The sequence below is a fragment of the Paraphaeosphaeria sporulosa genome (genome assembly GCF_001642045.1).
Source record: "Paraphaeosphaeria sporulosa strain AP3s5-JAC2a unplaced genomic scaffold CC84scaffold_2, whole genome shotgun sequence".
Taxonomy (NCBI): Eukaryota; Fungi; Ascomycota; class Dothideomycetes; order Pleosporales; family Didymosphaeriaceae; genus Paraphaeosphaeria; species Paraphaeosphaeria sporulosa.
The window spans coordinates 4,299,192-4,314,455 of record NW_017253361.1 but is presented as its reverse complement, the minus strand read 5'-3'; the positions used below and the strand labels follow the sequence as shown (position 1 = coordinate 4,314,455).

The following is a 15,264-nucleotide window of genomic DNA, read 5'->3' as shown; positions in this document are numbered from 1 at the left end:
CCAGAATTACCCAATGCAGCAGGTTGGATTGCTTCGGGTAGCACCAAACAGACCCCATCTAGCGGCTATAGCTCTAGAGTCAATGCATGACAGATGAATGATTGCCATGCAGAAAAGAGAAGCCGTATCGCAGGCAACTCTTCGCCAATCTTCACAAAGCGAAGCTCATCGTGAGTGAGTTGGACTCATCACCCCGCGCTAGCCCCTTTTGAGCCGCACTAGTGTTGCGCTTCGAGACCATGACTTCAGCGGGGGAAGCTGCGAATTCATAAAACAGCGGCACGCTCCACACTACAAGCTACACGCCACGATTACCCGACGGCGAGCTACTCGTCCACTGCTGCAGCTCTTGCCTAAAATTATTCCACGGGAACACTAGATCGCCAGAAGACGTCGGCCTGCTTCGCATCATGTTCAAGAAGAAGCCCAATGTACGCCACCTCTAGCTATGTGGTAGCGCCACAGCCTGACATTTTACAGATCAAACCCCTCAGTCCGCTCAAGTCGTCAGAGCGCCGTAGGACTGCCGATCAGATCATAGCTGACTTCCAGATTCCTCTACCCGTCGAGACGACCGCGGATCCAGAAGACAAGGCCGCCTCCACTGCTGGCCTCACCGCTCTCCGGAGGTCATTACTGCCCGAGAACGCGCTTTCAGCACGGTTCACGACGACCGCTGGGCCTGACCTCAAGCAAGTCTCGGGCACGGTATATGTTGGTAGTCATGAAGGGACCGGAGAAGAGCAAAGGATACTGTGGGCCAAGGTTGGCGAGAAGATGTATCCGACTGGTATGTAAGAAGCACAAGGGCATGGCTCGGGCATTTTGCGTTATCAAAATCGGCAATGCGGAAGCCAGCATGCCATAGACCAACCATACAGCACATGCTGACGCACGTACAGTATACACACTCTGGCACAATCCGGGCATCATACCGCTCCTGTACACACCATCTTTCGTAGTTGAGAAGCTTCAAGGCGGTGCGGACCTTATGACTCCGGGGCTGCAACGAGGCCCGCCTTTCCCAAAGAGGGCGACTAAGGGTATGTTTAGTCAAGATGCTGCGGCGTTTCTGGGCTGCATGAGTCTAGAGAGCACGAAAAATGGCCACAGCAAGCTGACTGCATACCAGGCGCAGTAGTTGCGATCGCAAGCTTGGAGCGCCCCACTGTACCCATGGCGGTCGGCTCATGCGAGATCGATGTCAGCTCTCTGGGAACCGTCCAGGGCATGAAGGGCCATGCTGTGTCGACATTCCATTGGACTGGCGACGAGTTGTGGTCATGGAATCCAAGTGGTAAACCGGGCTCCGAACCGCCAGCTGCCTTGCAGGGGTGGGACGATGAAGCCGACGACACGGCCTTAGCAACGCAGACTGCCGGCATAGATCTCCAAGACGACCAGGAAGGCGGCGTTGCACTAACTGCAGATCCTACCGAGCGATCAGAGGCTGAGAAGGCACAGGGAATCGAAGGCGAGGATGCCCCGTCGCTGAAAGATGCAGTGGATATTGTGGATGATCAGGAGTTATCCCCCAAAGGTAAGCTGTATCCCCAGAAAAGCACGAGACATCCCTCTGATTGTCAACAGAGATCGATGACGCATTCCGAGATGCGTTCCTCTTCGGCGTACGCTATCACATGGATCATAACCGGAATCACCCCAACTTTGGTCTTGACTTTCCGCTCTCACAATCCAAGGTCATGTCACTCTTGGTCCAGCCGTTTCTACCGACCTATACACCTGCGAGAACGGCGTCTTTACAGATCAAGAAAACTAGCTGGAAGAACATTCGGAAGTTCATAAAGTACTTGGACAAGCAGCAGATCCTCAAGTCCAAAGAGCAAAATGGCAACGAAACAGTAGTCATGGATATTGACTTCACTGATAGGCATATCGAGGCTTTCGTGCCATATCGGTTGCCGAAGAAAGACGCGCCGACATCATCAGGCACCAACGGTAAGCCCCCGGCGTCGTTGTCCGCCGAGTCGTCCGTGGGACAAAAGCTCAAGCTCGTGTTCCTGCTACGACCGAAAGAAAAACTTGCACCGATATTCCACGTCACGAAAGCGGATCCTCGCGGATTATATACGCCTGCAGAACTGAAGCAGGTCTTGATAGCCTACATAGAGGCCGAGAATCTTGTCTCCGAGAAGAACAAGCGCCTTATCAAGATCAACCCACAGCTTGCAGACGCGTTGCTTGGTTCTTCGGCTGCAGACAACGCTGCGCTCGCATCTGGTGCGATTCCTCGCGACGCGCTTGCTGATCGCATGGTTGCAGCTGCATCGCCGTTCCACACAATTCTCCGGAACAGTGAGGATATTGCTGATTCCAAGCCAAAAGCCGGCGCACCACCGAAGATCCAAATTCTGATCGAGACCAGAAGTGGAAACAAGACGGTGACCAAAGTAAGCGGTGTCGAACCTTATCACATCGCACCGCAACCACTTGCGGATGAGCTACGAAAGACGTGTGCAGGCAGCACGAGTGTAGACCGACTGCAGGGCAGCAGTCCGAAGAACCCAGTGATGGAGGTGATGGTGCAGGGACCGCAGAAGGATGCCATCATCAAGGCACTTGAGAAGCGCGGCGTCAACAAGAACTGGATTGAAATAGTGGATAAGACGAAGAAAAAGCGATGAGCCTGAACAGCGCGCAGCTCATGCAAAGCAAGAGGTGCAGTAGCCACAACAGATCGTACTCGCAGAGCAACGCAGCCTAGCGCGCGCGGCGAGCGTAAAAGATGGGCAGATGCGCCATGAGTCAAATCTCGAAAGATATTAAGCGTGCACTTTTCGGTGTCCATAATATACGCCAAGATGCCGGCGGAAACCACGTTGTGTGATGGGTATGTAGGTTCCGCGCGTCTGCGCTGCGAGCTCCGAAGCGAAGTGAACTGGCCACGTTCACCGCTCAGACAAAGTACTAATCCCAGGCGAATTCTAAGGTTCAGTCGGTGTCACATGAGATTTTTCCTGCATCATGTCTTCGTGCCCAATCACACCCTGGATGCTGCAGTTTCAGTGCGAATGTAGGGTTGAGAGGCGTCTCTGTTTAATCAACAAATAATAGCTTGCATCTCCCTGAGTGGAGACTACGATGAGTTACTCAATGCAGTTAGCTGTGCATAACGAGTCAGGTCTACCCGTTCCAACCCTGGAATGCTTCGAAGAAGACGCCAGATCCTCGTATTGCATCCATTAAACAGTCATTTACAGAGACTTCACCTTGGAATTCTCCCCAAGGATGTCCAAAATTACCGTATGTAGGACAGCTTGCGAAGACCCCTGCTCGGAAGGCGGCGCTAAGACGTCCGAGCCTCGGCCCCTGATAAGAATTACATAGCAGTCTAGGACATCGTGCAAACCCACATACATCATAAAGCGCAGCCCTATCGCTTTGATGGCGTATCGTCACCTTTTTTCACCCGCGAAATCCCCCCGTTAATGCCTTTGAAGCTCACAATGTCGCGCGCGATCAGCGTAGCAGCTGTGGGAGCTGCTGTGGCTGCGCTGGCCAGCCAGTCCAGTTCCCGCACTTTCCTAGCCAGATGGTCAGGCGTGAATACGCCGGGAGGCGTATGGAGGCTCCTCGCGGTTATCTTTGCACTCATGAACTTCAAAAACTTACCGTTTGTGTGGCATGTACGTATCTCACCAATATACCTTCTTCCCAGCCGATCCCAAGGCTGACAGCATTGCTAAAGCTGCGTTTCTTCAAAGCCTACTGGTACCAGATCTTTATACAGCCCACGCCGATTCCGCCACACGCCCTCTTCCAACCCGTAATCACGCAGACTCACGCCCCTCTCCTCGAAATCGATTTCAACATGCACAAGTCAAACAGTACATACTTCGCTGATATGGACATCTCGCGCACACACCTGTTCACAAGCATCGTGCGCAACGCCATCCGCAAAGTCTCTGAGGGCGGCTTCCATATGCCCCGCGCCTCGAACAAACAAGCGAGCGTCAGTGCAGCCACCGCAGGCCTGGGCGCAGCAGAGGGCACCAATGCACCCACTGGCGGAAATGCAAAATACATGATTGCGCTGGGCGGCGTGCAGTGCAACTTCAAGAAGGAAATCCTGCCGTATCAAAAATTTGAAATGTGGACAAGGCTACTAAGCTGGGACCGCAAGTGGTTCTATCTCGTCACGCATCTGGTGAGGCCTGGCGTCGGGAAGCCCGCGAGCTTCAGTCTGCAGCCGTGGCGGAAGAGCAAGCGCGTGCAGGGCGAGGAGGTGGATCCCGAGAAACTCAAGGGCGCGGTGTTCGCGACGGCAATTGCGCGATATGTAATCAAGCGCGGGAGGTTGACGATTCCGCCGGAGAAGGCGCTGTTCGATGCTGACATGGTGCCTGAGAAGCCCGATGGGTGGGTGTATGCGGGCGAAATGGAGGGGGAGATGAACGGGAAGGCTAACGGGGATGCGGAGGGTGTGTTGCCTGAGAAGGGCAGTGTGGACTGGAACTGGGATGTTATTGAGAGGGAGAGGAGGAGAGGGTTGAGGTTTGCAGAGGCGTACTCGGAGCTCGATGGGCTGCACGAGGTCTGGGATGGTGGCAAGGACGGAGTGTTGGGGGAGTTTGGAGATTTGTCGCTGCTGAATCGATGATTGTCGCATGGCTGTAGAAATACCCTTAGATCTGTTGTGCGATAGACGACCGAAGTACACACAAGTGCATCCACGTGTGCAACAACATCTCCTGCAACGTGATGCGGAAGACGTTCTCATACAAGACTACTCTATACCGATCGACACACTGCTGTCTGTCATAAGTTCACAATTATATTCCTTTCTTCTCTCGAGTCGTCATACATCTAGCCCAGCATATCTCTCCTCTCCTCCCTCAACGCATTCCTCACAATTGCCCCACACATCTTCGCATACGGATTCGTCCTCACGCTCATCTCCCGCGCGACCTCATCCCCGAACCTCGCGGCCCCCGCAAAATCCGCACTCGCCGCCTCCTCCAGCTCACTCTTGCCCTTCCCCCTCCACTCTATTCCCAGTTCCGCGGCTTTCAGATACAAGTACGCGCGGTGCGAATATGCTGTTCGTAGAATGCGCGCTTGATATGTGGATACGGAGGTGCTTGCGGATGATGAAGAGGGAAGACATGTCGAGATTGAGCGGGATAGGTCCGAGAAGAGAGCGTCTAGGTCCGGTTCGGGTGAGGAGAATATGGAGGCGTCGGCTTCTTTTGGGAGGGAGGATTCTAGCAACATGCGGCGGAGCATAGCGCGGTTGAGGTAGGCGCTGGGGTAGGAGGGGTGGCTTGACACTATCTCATCTTGTTGTTTTATCGCCGCTTCTACGGAGGAGATGGATGAGCTGGATGTGATGTGTCGTACTAGCTCGTTTTGCTGGGCTTCTAGGGTGGAGAGCTGTGATGATGGGATGGCTGGATGTGGAGGCAGAGAGTCGTCGATTGTGGAGGTTGATTGTGCCGCTGCAACTGAGGAGGGGAGTGTTTCTGGGTCGAAAAGGGCATTCAGGATTCTTGCGTCGTTCGCGGAAAGTGTTGTGGTGGACGTTGAGATGGCCATTTTCGATGCCCGTGGTCTTTCTAGTCTTGGATGAGGGTGAGGGTGTTTGGAAATGGTGTTCCAAAGAATCTGAAAATCTGTGTCGCGGTATTGTATGAGTTGTTGTACTTGGACTCAGTGATTAGGAACGTTCACGTTGCCTCAGACAGTCCCGTGATATCGGCTTACACGGCTTGAGGCGGCTGTTCTGGTGGCTTCGGACCTGGCGCTACTACAAAAACAGCTAGCTGCTTCCGGACTGTCAACTTCACGGTGCAGTGCAGCTCGGCCTTGACCCTTACGTCAACACCACGGCCAAGTTCCAGCGCAGGCTATCGTATACAAGAACATCTAGCCACAAATAATTGACTCTAGCTGTGTCAGAAAGCCGTGAGACAAAGGTCACAAAGGCTACGGTTACGCGGCAGCAGTTTGCTTCCTGCAACAACCGGTCTATCCGCTCCTTCGTTATACGTCAGCACATACACAGCGGAACCCCACTGCGGAACGGCGAGTTGAATAAATTATCGAGTCTTTATGTTCAATTCCGGTGTCCGCAAAGCCGCACCGCCCACAGAATGCTGTGTCTGAGTATCTCGGCTTTCCCGGCTAGGCGCGGAGCTAGCGAACAATGGGACGACGGCCCTCTCAGGAAGGCAGCTCGGCACAAGTGACATGGTCAGCACGGTGACGCTCGCTCACGTCAAGGAGTGAAATTCGGTTTGTGAAGGAGATGGATCGCTCAGGGTACCTTAAAGGCTGAGTTGAACCGCCTCCACCTGTATAATACACCCCGAACTCGCCCACTGCCACTCCACTTGTCACACAATCACTTGGACTTGGCACTTGGGTTCCGATAGATATACGCATCTATACACCAGTACAATAATCACTCTACTTTCTACACAACATGGCCCCTGGACGGATATCACCACCCGGATCGCCCATCCCCTCTGAACCCTCATCTTCAGATATCTCCGCATACCGGGGCTACCACCATGTACACTGGTATGTCGGCAACGCAAAACAGGCCGCATCGTTCTACGTAACACGAATGGGCTTTGAGCGGGTTGCATACCGAGGTCTCGAGACTGGCTCGCGCTCCGTTGCCTCCCATGTCGTACGGAACGGCCATGTCACATTCGTCCTCACATCACCCCTCCGAGGCCTGAAGCAGAGTTCAAGATTCAGCGAAGAGGATGCAAAACTACTACATGAGATCCATGAGCACCAGGAGCGACACGGTGATGCAGTGAAGGGTAAGTGGTCACATATGATACTAAACCACAAGTTCGACATACTAACGCACGCCAGACGTCGCCTTCGAAGTTGACAACCTCGACGCTATCTATTCTTCCGCCGTCTCAGCCGGCGCCGAGTCCATATCCGCCCCGCACACCCTCGCCGACTCCCACGGCACCGTCCGCCTCGCCACCATAAAAACCTACGGTGACACCACACACACCCTGATCGAGAAGCCCTCCTCCTACACCGGCGTCTTCCTCCCCGGCTACGCCCCCGCGCCCTCCGTCTCAGACTCGCTCTCGAAATTCCTCCCGCCCGTCCTCCTCTCCAACATCGACCACTGTGTCGGCAACCAGGACTGGGACGAGATGGACAACATCTGCGACTACTACGAGCGGGTGCTTGGCTTCCACCGCTTCTGGAGCGTCGACGACAAGGACATCTGCACCGAGTACTCTGCGCTCAAGAGCGTCGTGATGAGCAGCCCCAACGATGTCGTCAAGATGCCCATCAACGAGCCGGCCCACGGCAAAAAGCAATCCCAGATCGAGGAGTACGTGGACTTCTACGGCGGGCCCGGCGTCCAGCACATTGCGCTGCGGACGGACAACATCATACGGGATATCACCAATTTGAAGGCCCGCGGCGTCGAGTTCATCAAGGTGCCCGAGACGTACTATGCGGCGATGCGCCAGCGGTTGAAGAGCAAGGGGATGAGGCTGGAGGAAGACTTCGAAGTGTTGCAGAGTTTGGATATCCTGATTGACTTTGACGAGGGCGGGTACCTGCTGCAGCTGTTCACGAAGCACTTGATGGACCGGCCTACAGTGTTCATTGAGATCATCCAGCGGAATAATTTTGATGGCTTTGGCGCGGGCAACTTTAAGAGCTTGTTCGAGGCCATCGAGCGCGAGCAGGAGTTGCGAGGTAACTTGGTATGAATCCGAGTCGCTTGGGCCGTGTTTGCATAAGAATGATAGGGATCGAGATTTGGTTTGAGCGTTGAATTTCAGCATCAGGATGATAACATTAAGTTTCGAATGTATACATCAGCATTTCTAGGCATTTCCTATCCACTTATATGAATTTTGTTTTGCACTATATGATGCACTTGTTCTACAGTCTGTGCGGTGAACATCCATCTAATAATAAGTGTAATACGATCTGCCAAATCGAACCACCGTGGCATAAAGCATGTCCTCATAAACGAAGGCCGTTCGCGTTTGCCATGAAAATTTGAACTTTGACAAGCGCCCGCTACAACCCAAAGCATTACCCTTGTACTACATTGGCAAATTCCATATAAAATCTAACGTCCCATCGTCAAAGCCTTGCTGGAAGCTCGGGTTCGAATCCAGACCGAACGGCGCCATGGCGGGATCGAACGGCAGGGCCAGCCAGTCGTCATCTGGCATCAAGCCGTGAACGTCATTGGCAAGCGAGGCGATCCCTGAGGTACCAGCGTTGTGATTATTTAAGAAGTCCATTCCAGCTGTCGTATTATTTTCAAGCGATGCACCGCGTGAAGGGATACGCGGCGGTCGCGCAGACACAACAAAGTTCTCGCGCAGCTTGGCTACGTGCAGGTCAAGCAGAGTAGCGTATCGCGAGGCAAGATGCATGTCGTCTAGCGTACTGGAGCGCATAGCGCGAATCGCGGCGTCCAGGATATCCAGCGAGTTCTGGAGCTTCTGGTTGCGCGAGCCCAGACTCAACGCTTTGATCAGGTAGATGGAGGATGCGGAGATGCGAAGGAAGATCCGCACTGGTGAGTAGCGCAGAGCTCCAGACTCATAAAGCTGGACGACCTTCTGCAAGATCTGACAACTTCCATCTACAACTTCTTGTATGAAATCGTAGTCTCTTGGTTCCAAGTTCAGTGGCAGGATCTCCTCTTGTGGTCCGTCCGGATCGGTTTCAGCGAGGGTACGCTCCACCACGGCTTGCATACCGAGAGAGTTTGTGTAAATTCGGACATACTGGTACTCTATGCACAGCATGTCATGAAGCCCGACCTTGAGCTCTGAGATGATCTTAGCAAGGACAAATGGACACAAATGATTGGTCACTTACTGCATGGATCCAAGTATTTCTTCCTCCATGTCGTGAGGAGAGGTTGGAAGTGTTCAAGAAGGCCTATGTATCTTCCTGTTCGCAACAAATTGCGCGTCGTACTCGTTGAAGGATAGATGGTATCCGACACCGATCGTGCCAGTTTTGTCAGCTCGACCCATGCGCTCATGAAACCTTGCCACTCTTCAGGCGCGCCAGTAGTCGAGTTTACAGGCAACTTCTCCATCAAAGCATGGTTGAGGCTTTGAGGGATCATGGATGTACAGCCCAGGCGCCACGATAGTTGTTCAATGAAAACGTAAAGCAGTTTTCGAGCGCGGATTCGTCGCTGGACTAGCGCTTCGGGTGACGTCTTCGGGTATGACTGCTGGTCCCTTTCAACGTTTCCGTTGTCTTCAAACAAGCCTAGCTCTTGAGCGAGCGAGAGCGCGCAGCCCATCAGCATCCAAGACATCCGGTCGGAGCGTTTTGCAGGTTCAATGACGTCTTCAAGCCAGCGACTTGACGTTGTATCGCCTTCTAGAATCTGGACGCCCTCTGAAGTGGTGTTATTAGCTCCAATCATGAGCTCGCAGTCCCAGCCATCACTGGCAGTGGGGAAGTGCAGAGCGCGTGGATGCCACTCAGACAAGAGCAGCAGTGCTTCTATGGACCCGATTGTCCGCGACTGAGCCTTGGATAACTTGACCTGTCCTAACATAATCTTCATAATGAAACGTTGACATTGCTCCCATAACCGGTCGTGGACAAAGTAGCCTCGGGATGCACCACCAACGCCGGGCAGTACATTGTAACGTGAGGATATCATAAGAATGGTCACACACAAGAACGGATCCAAAGCTATCAAGGACCAGTGGTTCTCGTGATGAGAGTAGAAATCAGAGAGGATGGGCGAGAGCGGTGAGCAGTTCTTGAAGAATAGATCCACGTAGGTAACGGCTTCGTGCGCAGAGAACCAGCCCATCTGTACGAATCTACATGTTGTCCAGACTCGCAGTGTCTCTGGAGACGGCTGTGACATCTGCACAGGTTGCGCCTTGAATGTGAAGGGAGAGGATGGTTGGCCATCGGGTCCTATTGAGAGCCATGGTCAGTGATGATGTAGCGAAGGTTGACTTAGGAGTGGTTGCATAAGCCAATCCGGAAAGTGAAGTGGAAGCTTGTATTGACACGGAAGGTTGTGAGACCAAGATTGCATACCTAGGTTATACGACGTACCTGAGCGAGGGGTATCTTGCGCTTGGCTCTCGACCCGCGCCTGGTTCTCAAGCGCATCTCTGTGATGTGCAGCCTCAAAAAGCAGGTTCAAAGCATCGCTGCCGCTGGAGACCACCGTCCTCATGACGGAGTGGGATAGATCCGGTTGAGCGGTAGAAATTCTGCGCAAGTGGGCCGGTGGGGACATCATATCAGACCGCCTGGTGTGTACCGAATCATGGGGAGACATTGACTGGGCGGAGGTGGAAGCACGGTGCAGGTTGGATATCTGCTGTGCTCCATTGGTCCCTGAAGGTATATTGACATGATGCTCAGTAGGAGGGTCTTCATCCCTCGCCTCGCCAGGCTTCCGTCGTTTGACCCACGAGCGCTCCGAGCGGAAGATGCATTCTCGCATCTCCCTCTTGCATCGCTGACATGGTGGCTTCAGTTCGCCTTCGGGTGTAGTGTCGAGGATACATTTAGCCTTACGTTGGCGACAATTGATACAGGCCTTGTATGCCCGCTTAAAGTCGTCAGGGTGGGTCCGCTTCTTGGATGCGGTGTCCTGTGGCGCTCCAGGGGGTGTGCTGTCGTTCTGTGGTTGCTGCGACATGACGCGACGGTGGGATGGCTGCGAGGAGGATATCGCAGGAGAATTTGCTTGCAGGCGGCAGGCAGTGGGCGGTCCACGGCATTTCGCGGCTTACCCCGCGTTGGGCCGCGGCTCCCGAATCCACGTGAACAGCCGGCTGATGATGCCATCTCAAGTTCTCGACAACCGCCATAGCGTGAGTGACATCGAGACGCAAAAGAAATCGTGTCTTCGCATTAATCTCGTTATACAGAAGCTAGTTAGATCGAAAGATTGACTTTAAAGGGCGCGCGGTTCTACCTTGCGAAGCCGGCCGTGGTGGGCCTAGAGCGACAGACGGCAAGAACGAGAAACAGCCCGCCACAAAACATCCGCTTCGAACATAGTGTAGTGTCCGTTTGTTCTGTGCAGATAGGAAACAAACTTGCAATGGCTCGCGCTCTACACTTGTATTCTGCGGCCTAGGATAGCTCTTTCTTCTTTACCTACCCTGAGTGGCCTTTCTTTCCTCGGACATGAGCATACTCGGCCTTCTCTGCTTCTAGCTACAAGATCGTATTGAAGCCGTACCCTAGAGACAATAACAGAGCTGCCGATGCACACAGTCTTTCGGACTGCTGTTGAGCCTGAGGCGCCATCGGGCGTCTGTGCATGCGGTCTTCAGCGGGCTCAGCTCCGCACTCTCCGCCTCCCATGACCCTACACCCATCGCGAACTACAAACATCGCTCCGATCGCCCGTCTGACGGGCGATCTGCCGTGAGCGAATCTGCCTCGTGGTCATTAAACATCGCGGAAACGTATCTATCCGTATGCATCTTAGGTAGCGTGCAGACGCTCGTGCGGACGCAGGCGCGGAGCGGATGCTGTCCGCCCGCGCGATAAGCCGGCGGGGAATCGCTTCGTGATGGCAGTGCAACTGGGATACTCATGCTGGAAAAAGCGGTGTGCGATTCGGGGGCGTACGAATCCTGGGAGTGCGCATGCTAGGTGCAGATGATGACGACTTCGATTCCGTTGCAAAAGGAATCGCGAAGGAGGAGGGAGGCTGTGTCCAGAGTGCGCACTGGAGCAGCGAAGGACTCCGCACGAATCAGAGCCTCCCTTGGCATAGCTCCCCAATGCAGCTAGAATGCGCAAGCACATCGCATCCCAAACACTCCCCGTCCCACGTTTGCAAATAGATCTCCGCCCAGCGCTCCGAGTATCACTCGCGCCCCGCCCAGCCCTACCGCTACCCCCCTTAAGCCTCACAATAGCCCCAGCATGATTCGCCTACAAGTCGCACCTTGATGCCTCACGCCACTGCCCAGCCCTTATCGGTTGAAATCATGTTTCGCGCAACGCCTTCAACAAGGCGTGCGTCGGCAGAAGGGCACCCGCCACAAATCTTCAGACAAATGTAGACAGCCAAGAACGGAGACTTCTTCCAAGCTTCATGTTGTCCCACCGAGGATTCAGCACTGCGCACGCTGACTCGTGGGAGCGCAACTTCCGCTGACGTTGTGCCCCCCGACTTCACACACATCTACTTTCGGGCGGTGGACTTCCGAGCTTGGCTTCGGATTTTTGTCTTCCCTGTGGTATCCGACAAGACCGTCCAGGAGCGCGCCGGTATTTTACTCGCTGTCTAGGGATATATAAGGAGTTTGTGATGGCAAGGGAATATCAGAGCGGGACAGTAGGCGCAATTGCTATTGTTATCTTCAGACTGCAGCGAAGCTCTCTCCAATCGCTTCCGCTAGAGCGAACCTCTGTTCAATTTTTGTTGGCGGGAACGAACCCCTGGCCATTTATTTTGCTGAGCGGGAACTTCTTCTCCACTTCTATCTGTTGAGGAGCGGACTTGTGGTCGCTTTCCTGGGCCTATGGCACGATGTGGATTTTCGACTTAGGAATCGCACAAGTGGGACGCGCGAACTGCTCCACACCACAATTCAAGGCCAGGGTCGAGGCGACATCTTGCGGGGTCCTCAACCAGAAACAAAAGACTTGGAAGTTGACTTGGTAGGAGCACGCCCCCAGAAAGTCGCGGCATGCCGCGTTGTTATTTGTATCACCATTCTGGGCGCCAATGCTACAGCCTCCTTATACACAGCAAGCGTATGCATATCTCCATAGATGCAATGAGGCGCCTGACCCATCTACAAGTACAAAATATGGCTTGACAGGCAACTGATATACATGGCATTAACCCACTACCATTAAAGAAAGAATGGTTGCCCCTTTTTAGACGTTCTTTCATGATAAAAAACAATAATAATGTTTGAGCCCGACCTGTAAAGCCGAGAACACCGTAACGACTCCCCCATCCCATAGTGTACAAGACCCGCGCACATGTCGTACATGACTAGCTGCATGACCCAAGTCTCAGCCTTGCCCAATGCAAGCGCCTAAAACGTTGACTGACTGGAGGCTACTCGCGTCTCCAACTTTCGTGACAAATGAGAGGGAATAGAGAAAGAGGATTGATTACGCATGTGATGCCCAGCCGCCGTAGGGCTGGGTCGTAAAGTCACAATGAGGAGACGTAATGCGTGTGGTAATTCGTAGATTCGTGACGCGTTGGGTCGAACGCCCCACGAGTGTAGTTGGAGAAGTAAAGGCGTGGTACTTAGGCGAAAGCGCCGACGATAGACATTCCGGCCGCGCCGATGAGGACGTAGCAAAAAGCCTTCTTCTTCATGCTGCCAGTCAAGGTGTGCTGTGCTTCCTCTGACAGGAAGTCTTCTGCCAGCAAATCGACTAGCGCAGCGTAGAGCAGAAGACCCGAGGAGATGGCGTTGAATGTACCGATGAGAATCAGACCGAGCGGGCTCTCAGGGTCGAAAGCATTGCCAACTGCGAGACCGAGAGCCTGACCGAAGGGAGCCGTGGTTCCGAAAGCGACAACGAGCGCCCACGGCTTCCAGCTGCCCTTGGGGTAAGGAACTGCGGCGATACGCGAGCCCAGACCAAGACCCTCGAAAGCCTGGTGGAAGACGATGGCAACGAGAAGAACGATGAAACCGTCTGCGGTGAGCGAGATAGTCATACCAACGAAAACCGAATGGAAAAGAATACCGCCTTCGATAAGCGTGATCTGCGAGGAGAGTTTCTTGAGCAATGCGGGGTCAACGGGGGCTTCCTCAACATCGGTTTCGAAGTACGACTGCTGCTTCTCAACATCCGAGGGCGGCGGCTGGTTGTAGTTGGGTAGAGCGGGCATAGCGCGGTTGACCATGGACATCATCTCGTCGCGCTGGCGCACGTATTGTTCGTAGAAGACGATGAACCACGGTGGCATCTCTGATTTGACTTCAAGTTCGTTGTCGTCCTGCTTGCCGAAGGGGAAGTTGGACCCCTCATATGTGTTTTCTACCCATGGGCCCTTCTTGTCGGCTGGGTACGCCATGGTGACCTGCGAATCGTAGCTCTGCACGCGCTTGATGGGGTTGTTGAAGGCATTTTCAACACCTTGCTGAGCTCCTCCAGCAAATTCATGTCCATCGGCGCTGCCGTGGCTGTGACCTCCAGTCTTCGAGTTGAGCCACATCTCGATGACGAACAGAACAAAGAGCGATCCCATCATGATGACACCAGGCATGGCAGGGTACTTCTCCGTAAAGAGGGCTGGCAACGAAGGGTCGTTGAGTGATTGAAAAGCCGTTGGCAGTAACTGGGATGATTAATGCATGCACTACGTGAGGCAGCGATGACTTACATGGACGAAGGCTGTTGCTATAAGCACTCCAGTACCAAAGTGCTTGCAGAAGAAGAAGGCACCAGGCGGTATCTTCATCCATTTTACCTTCTTCGCCACCACCGGAAAGCCGGCGCCTGAGATACTGGCGGCGAAGACGATGACTAGACGAGTCAGTGTGGGTTGAGGAGGCTCAAGACGAGATGACATACAGACCGCCGCGATGTGGATCGCGTCTACCGGCATGGTGAATATGGTTTTCTAGTTTAAAGTTCTAGGGGAAATAGAATGAATGAATGCAGAAAAAACTCCGGTTGGACCTGCCAGCAGCCTCGGAAGAGAGAAAGGAAGAAAGAACACAAAAATATCAAATAAAGTCTCTACCAGAGAGTAAAGAAGGAAGTGAACGAGGTGACCCACGGTTACAACTTGAGGCTCGGCGCTGGGCAATGCGTTGTGCTTTAAGGATCTGGTACTTGGGAGCCAACTAGCCGTTCCTGTCTGATCAGCACGGGCACAGAACACTTGGGTGGAGCACCACGGTAGTGAAGCTTCAATAACGTAGACCATGTCTTAGTTTGGGTGATGAGATGAGGCTTGACACAGACGAGCGGAGGCCCAGACTGTGCCAGGTACCACTATCTGGAGAACCAATCCAAGAAGTATTGGTCATGGCAAAAGCACGGCGTCAAGGCGTCGAGGCTGGAGTGACGGCTAGGCACTGGGGAAGCCCAGTGTGGGCGCTGTGGAGTGGCTGCGATGAGGCTCTACCGCCACGCTCGGCTTGTGGGGCCAACGGGTGACGTAGAAACATTCAAGCACGTCCAAGCCATTGATTGATGCGCTTGGTGTTGTAGGGGAGGCGACCTGTTGCAGTGCGGGTGGGAGAAATCAGGTACACAAATTGGGGTGGCCAATGGGACGCGTGGTGTTTCCAC

General features: G+C 53.7%; 6 protein-coding genes across 6 annotated transcripts; 3 read left to right on the top strand and 3 right to left on the bottom strand.

Moving 5' to 3' along the window:
- Positions 1 to 281: 281 nt before the first annotated feature.
- Positions 282 to 3,050, top strand: CC84DRAFT_1113438 (uncharacterized protein). Its single transcript, XM_018175355.1, has 5 exons — positions 282 to 431; positions 481 to 790; positions 903 to 1,043; positions 1,133 to 1,540; positions 1,591 to 3,050. The coding sequence occupies exons 1-5, from the start codon at positions 411 to 413 to the stop codon at positions 2,643 to 2,645; spliced, it is 1,935 nt and encodes a 644-aa protein (XP_018041194.1). The 5' UTR covers positions 282 to 410; the 3' UTR covers positions 2,646 to 3,050.
- A 164-nt stretch (positions 3,051 to 3,214) lies between these two features.
- CC84DRAFT_1161671 (uncharacterized protein) lies at positions 3,215 to 4,737 on the top strand. The gene is made up of 2 exons (XM_018177802.1): positions 3,215 to 3,647; positions 3,710 to 4,737. The coding sequence occupies exons 1-2, from the start codon at positions 3,468 to 3,470 to the stop codon at positions 4,619 to 4,621; spliced, it is 1,092 nt and encodes a 363-aa protein (XP_018041193.1). The 5' UTR covers positions 3,215 to 3,467; the 3' UTR covers positions 4,622 to 4,737.
- On the bottom strand, positions 4,728 to 5,697 carry CC84DRAFT_1161670 (uncharacterized protein). Its single transcript, XM_018177801.1, has one exon. It carries the CDS (start codon positions 5,554 to 5,556, stop codon positions 4,828 to 4,830), a length of 729 nt encoding a protein of 242 aa, XP_018041192.1. The 5' UTR covers positions 5,557 to 5,697; the 3' UTR covers positions 4,728 to 4,827.
- Positions 5,698 to 6,445: 748 nt separating this feature from the next.
- Positions 6,446 to 7,721, top strand: CC84DRAFT_1214118 (4-hydroxyphenylpyruvate dioxygenase; the record flags this gene model as incomplete). The annotated part of the gene is made up of 2 exons (XM_018182605.1): positions 6,446 to 6,794; positions 6,850 to 7,721. The coding sequence occupies 2 exons, from the start codon at positions 6,446 to 6,448 to the stop codon at positions 7,719 to 7,721; spliced, it is 1,221 nt and encodes a 406-aa protein (XP_018041191.1).
- A 154-nt stretch (positions 7,722 to 7,875) lies between these two features.
- On the bottom strand, positions 7,876 to 10,777 carry CC84DRAFT_1113426 (C6 transcription factor-like protein). Its single transcript, XM_018175354.1, has 3 exons — positions 10,054 to 10,777; positions 8,854 to 9,927; positions 7,876 to 8,803 (listed from the first exon to the last, which is right to left on the bottom strand). The coding sequence occupies exons 1-3, from the start codon at positions 10,664 to 10,666 to the stop codon at positions 8,064 to 8,066; spliced, it is 2,427 nt and encodes an 808-aa protein (XP_018041190.1). The 5' UTR covers positions 10,667 to 10,777; the 3' UTR covers positions 7,876 to 8,063.
- A 2,092-nt stretch (positions 10,778 to 12,869) lies between these two features.
- CC84DRAFT_1256574 (Zinc/iron permease) lies at positions 12,870 to 14,572 on the bottom strand (the record flags this gene model as incomplete). Its single annotated transcript, XM_018184636.1, has 3 exons — positions 12,870 to 14,302; positions 14,348 to 14,490; positions 14,539 to 14,572. 3 exons carry the CDS (start codon positions 14,570 to 14,572, stop codon positions 13,259 to 13,261), a joined length of 1,221 nt encoding a protein of 406 aa, XP_018041189.1. The 3' UTR covers positions 12,870 to 13,258.
- Positions 14,573 to 15,264: the final 692 nt, after the last annotated feature.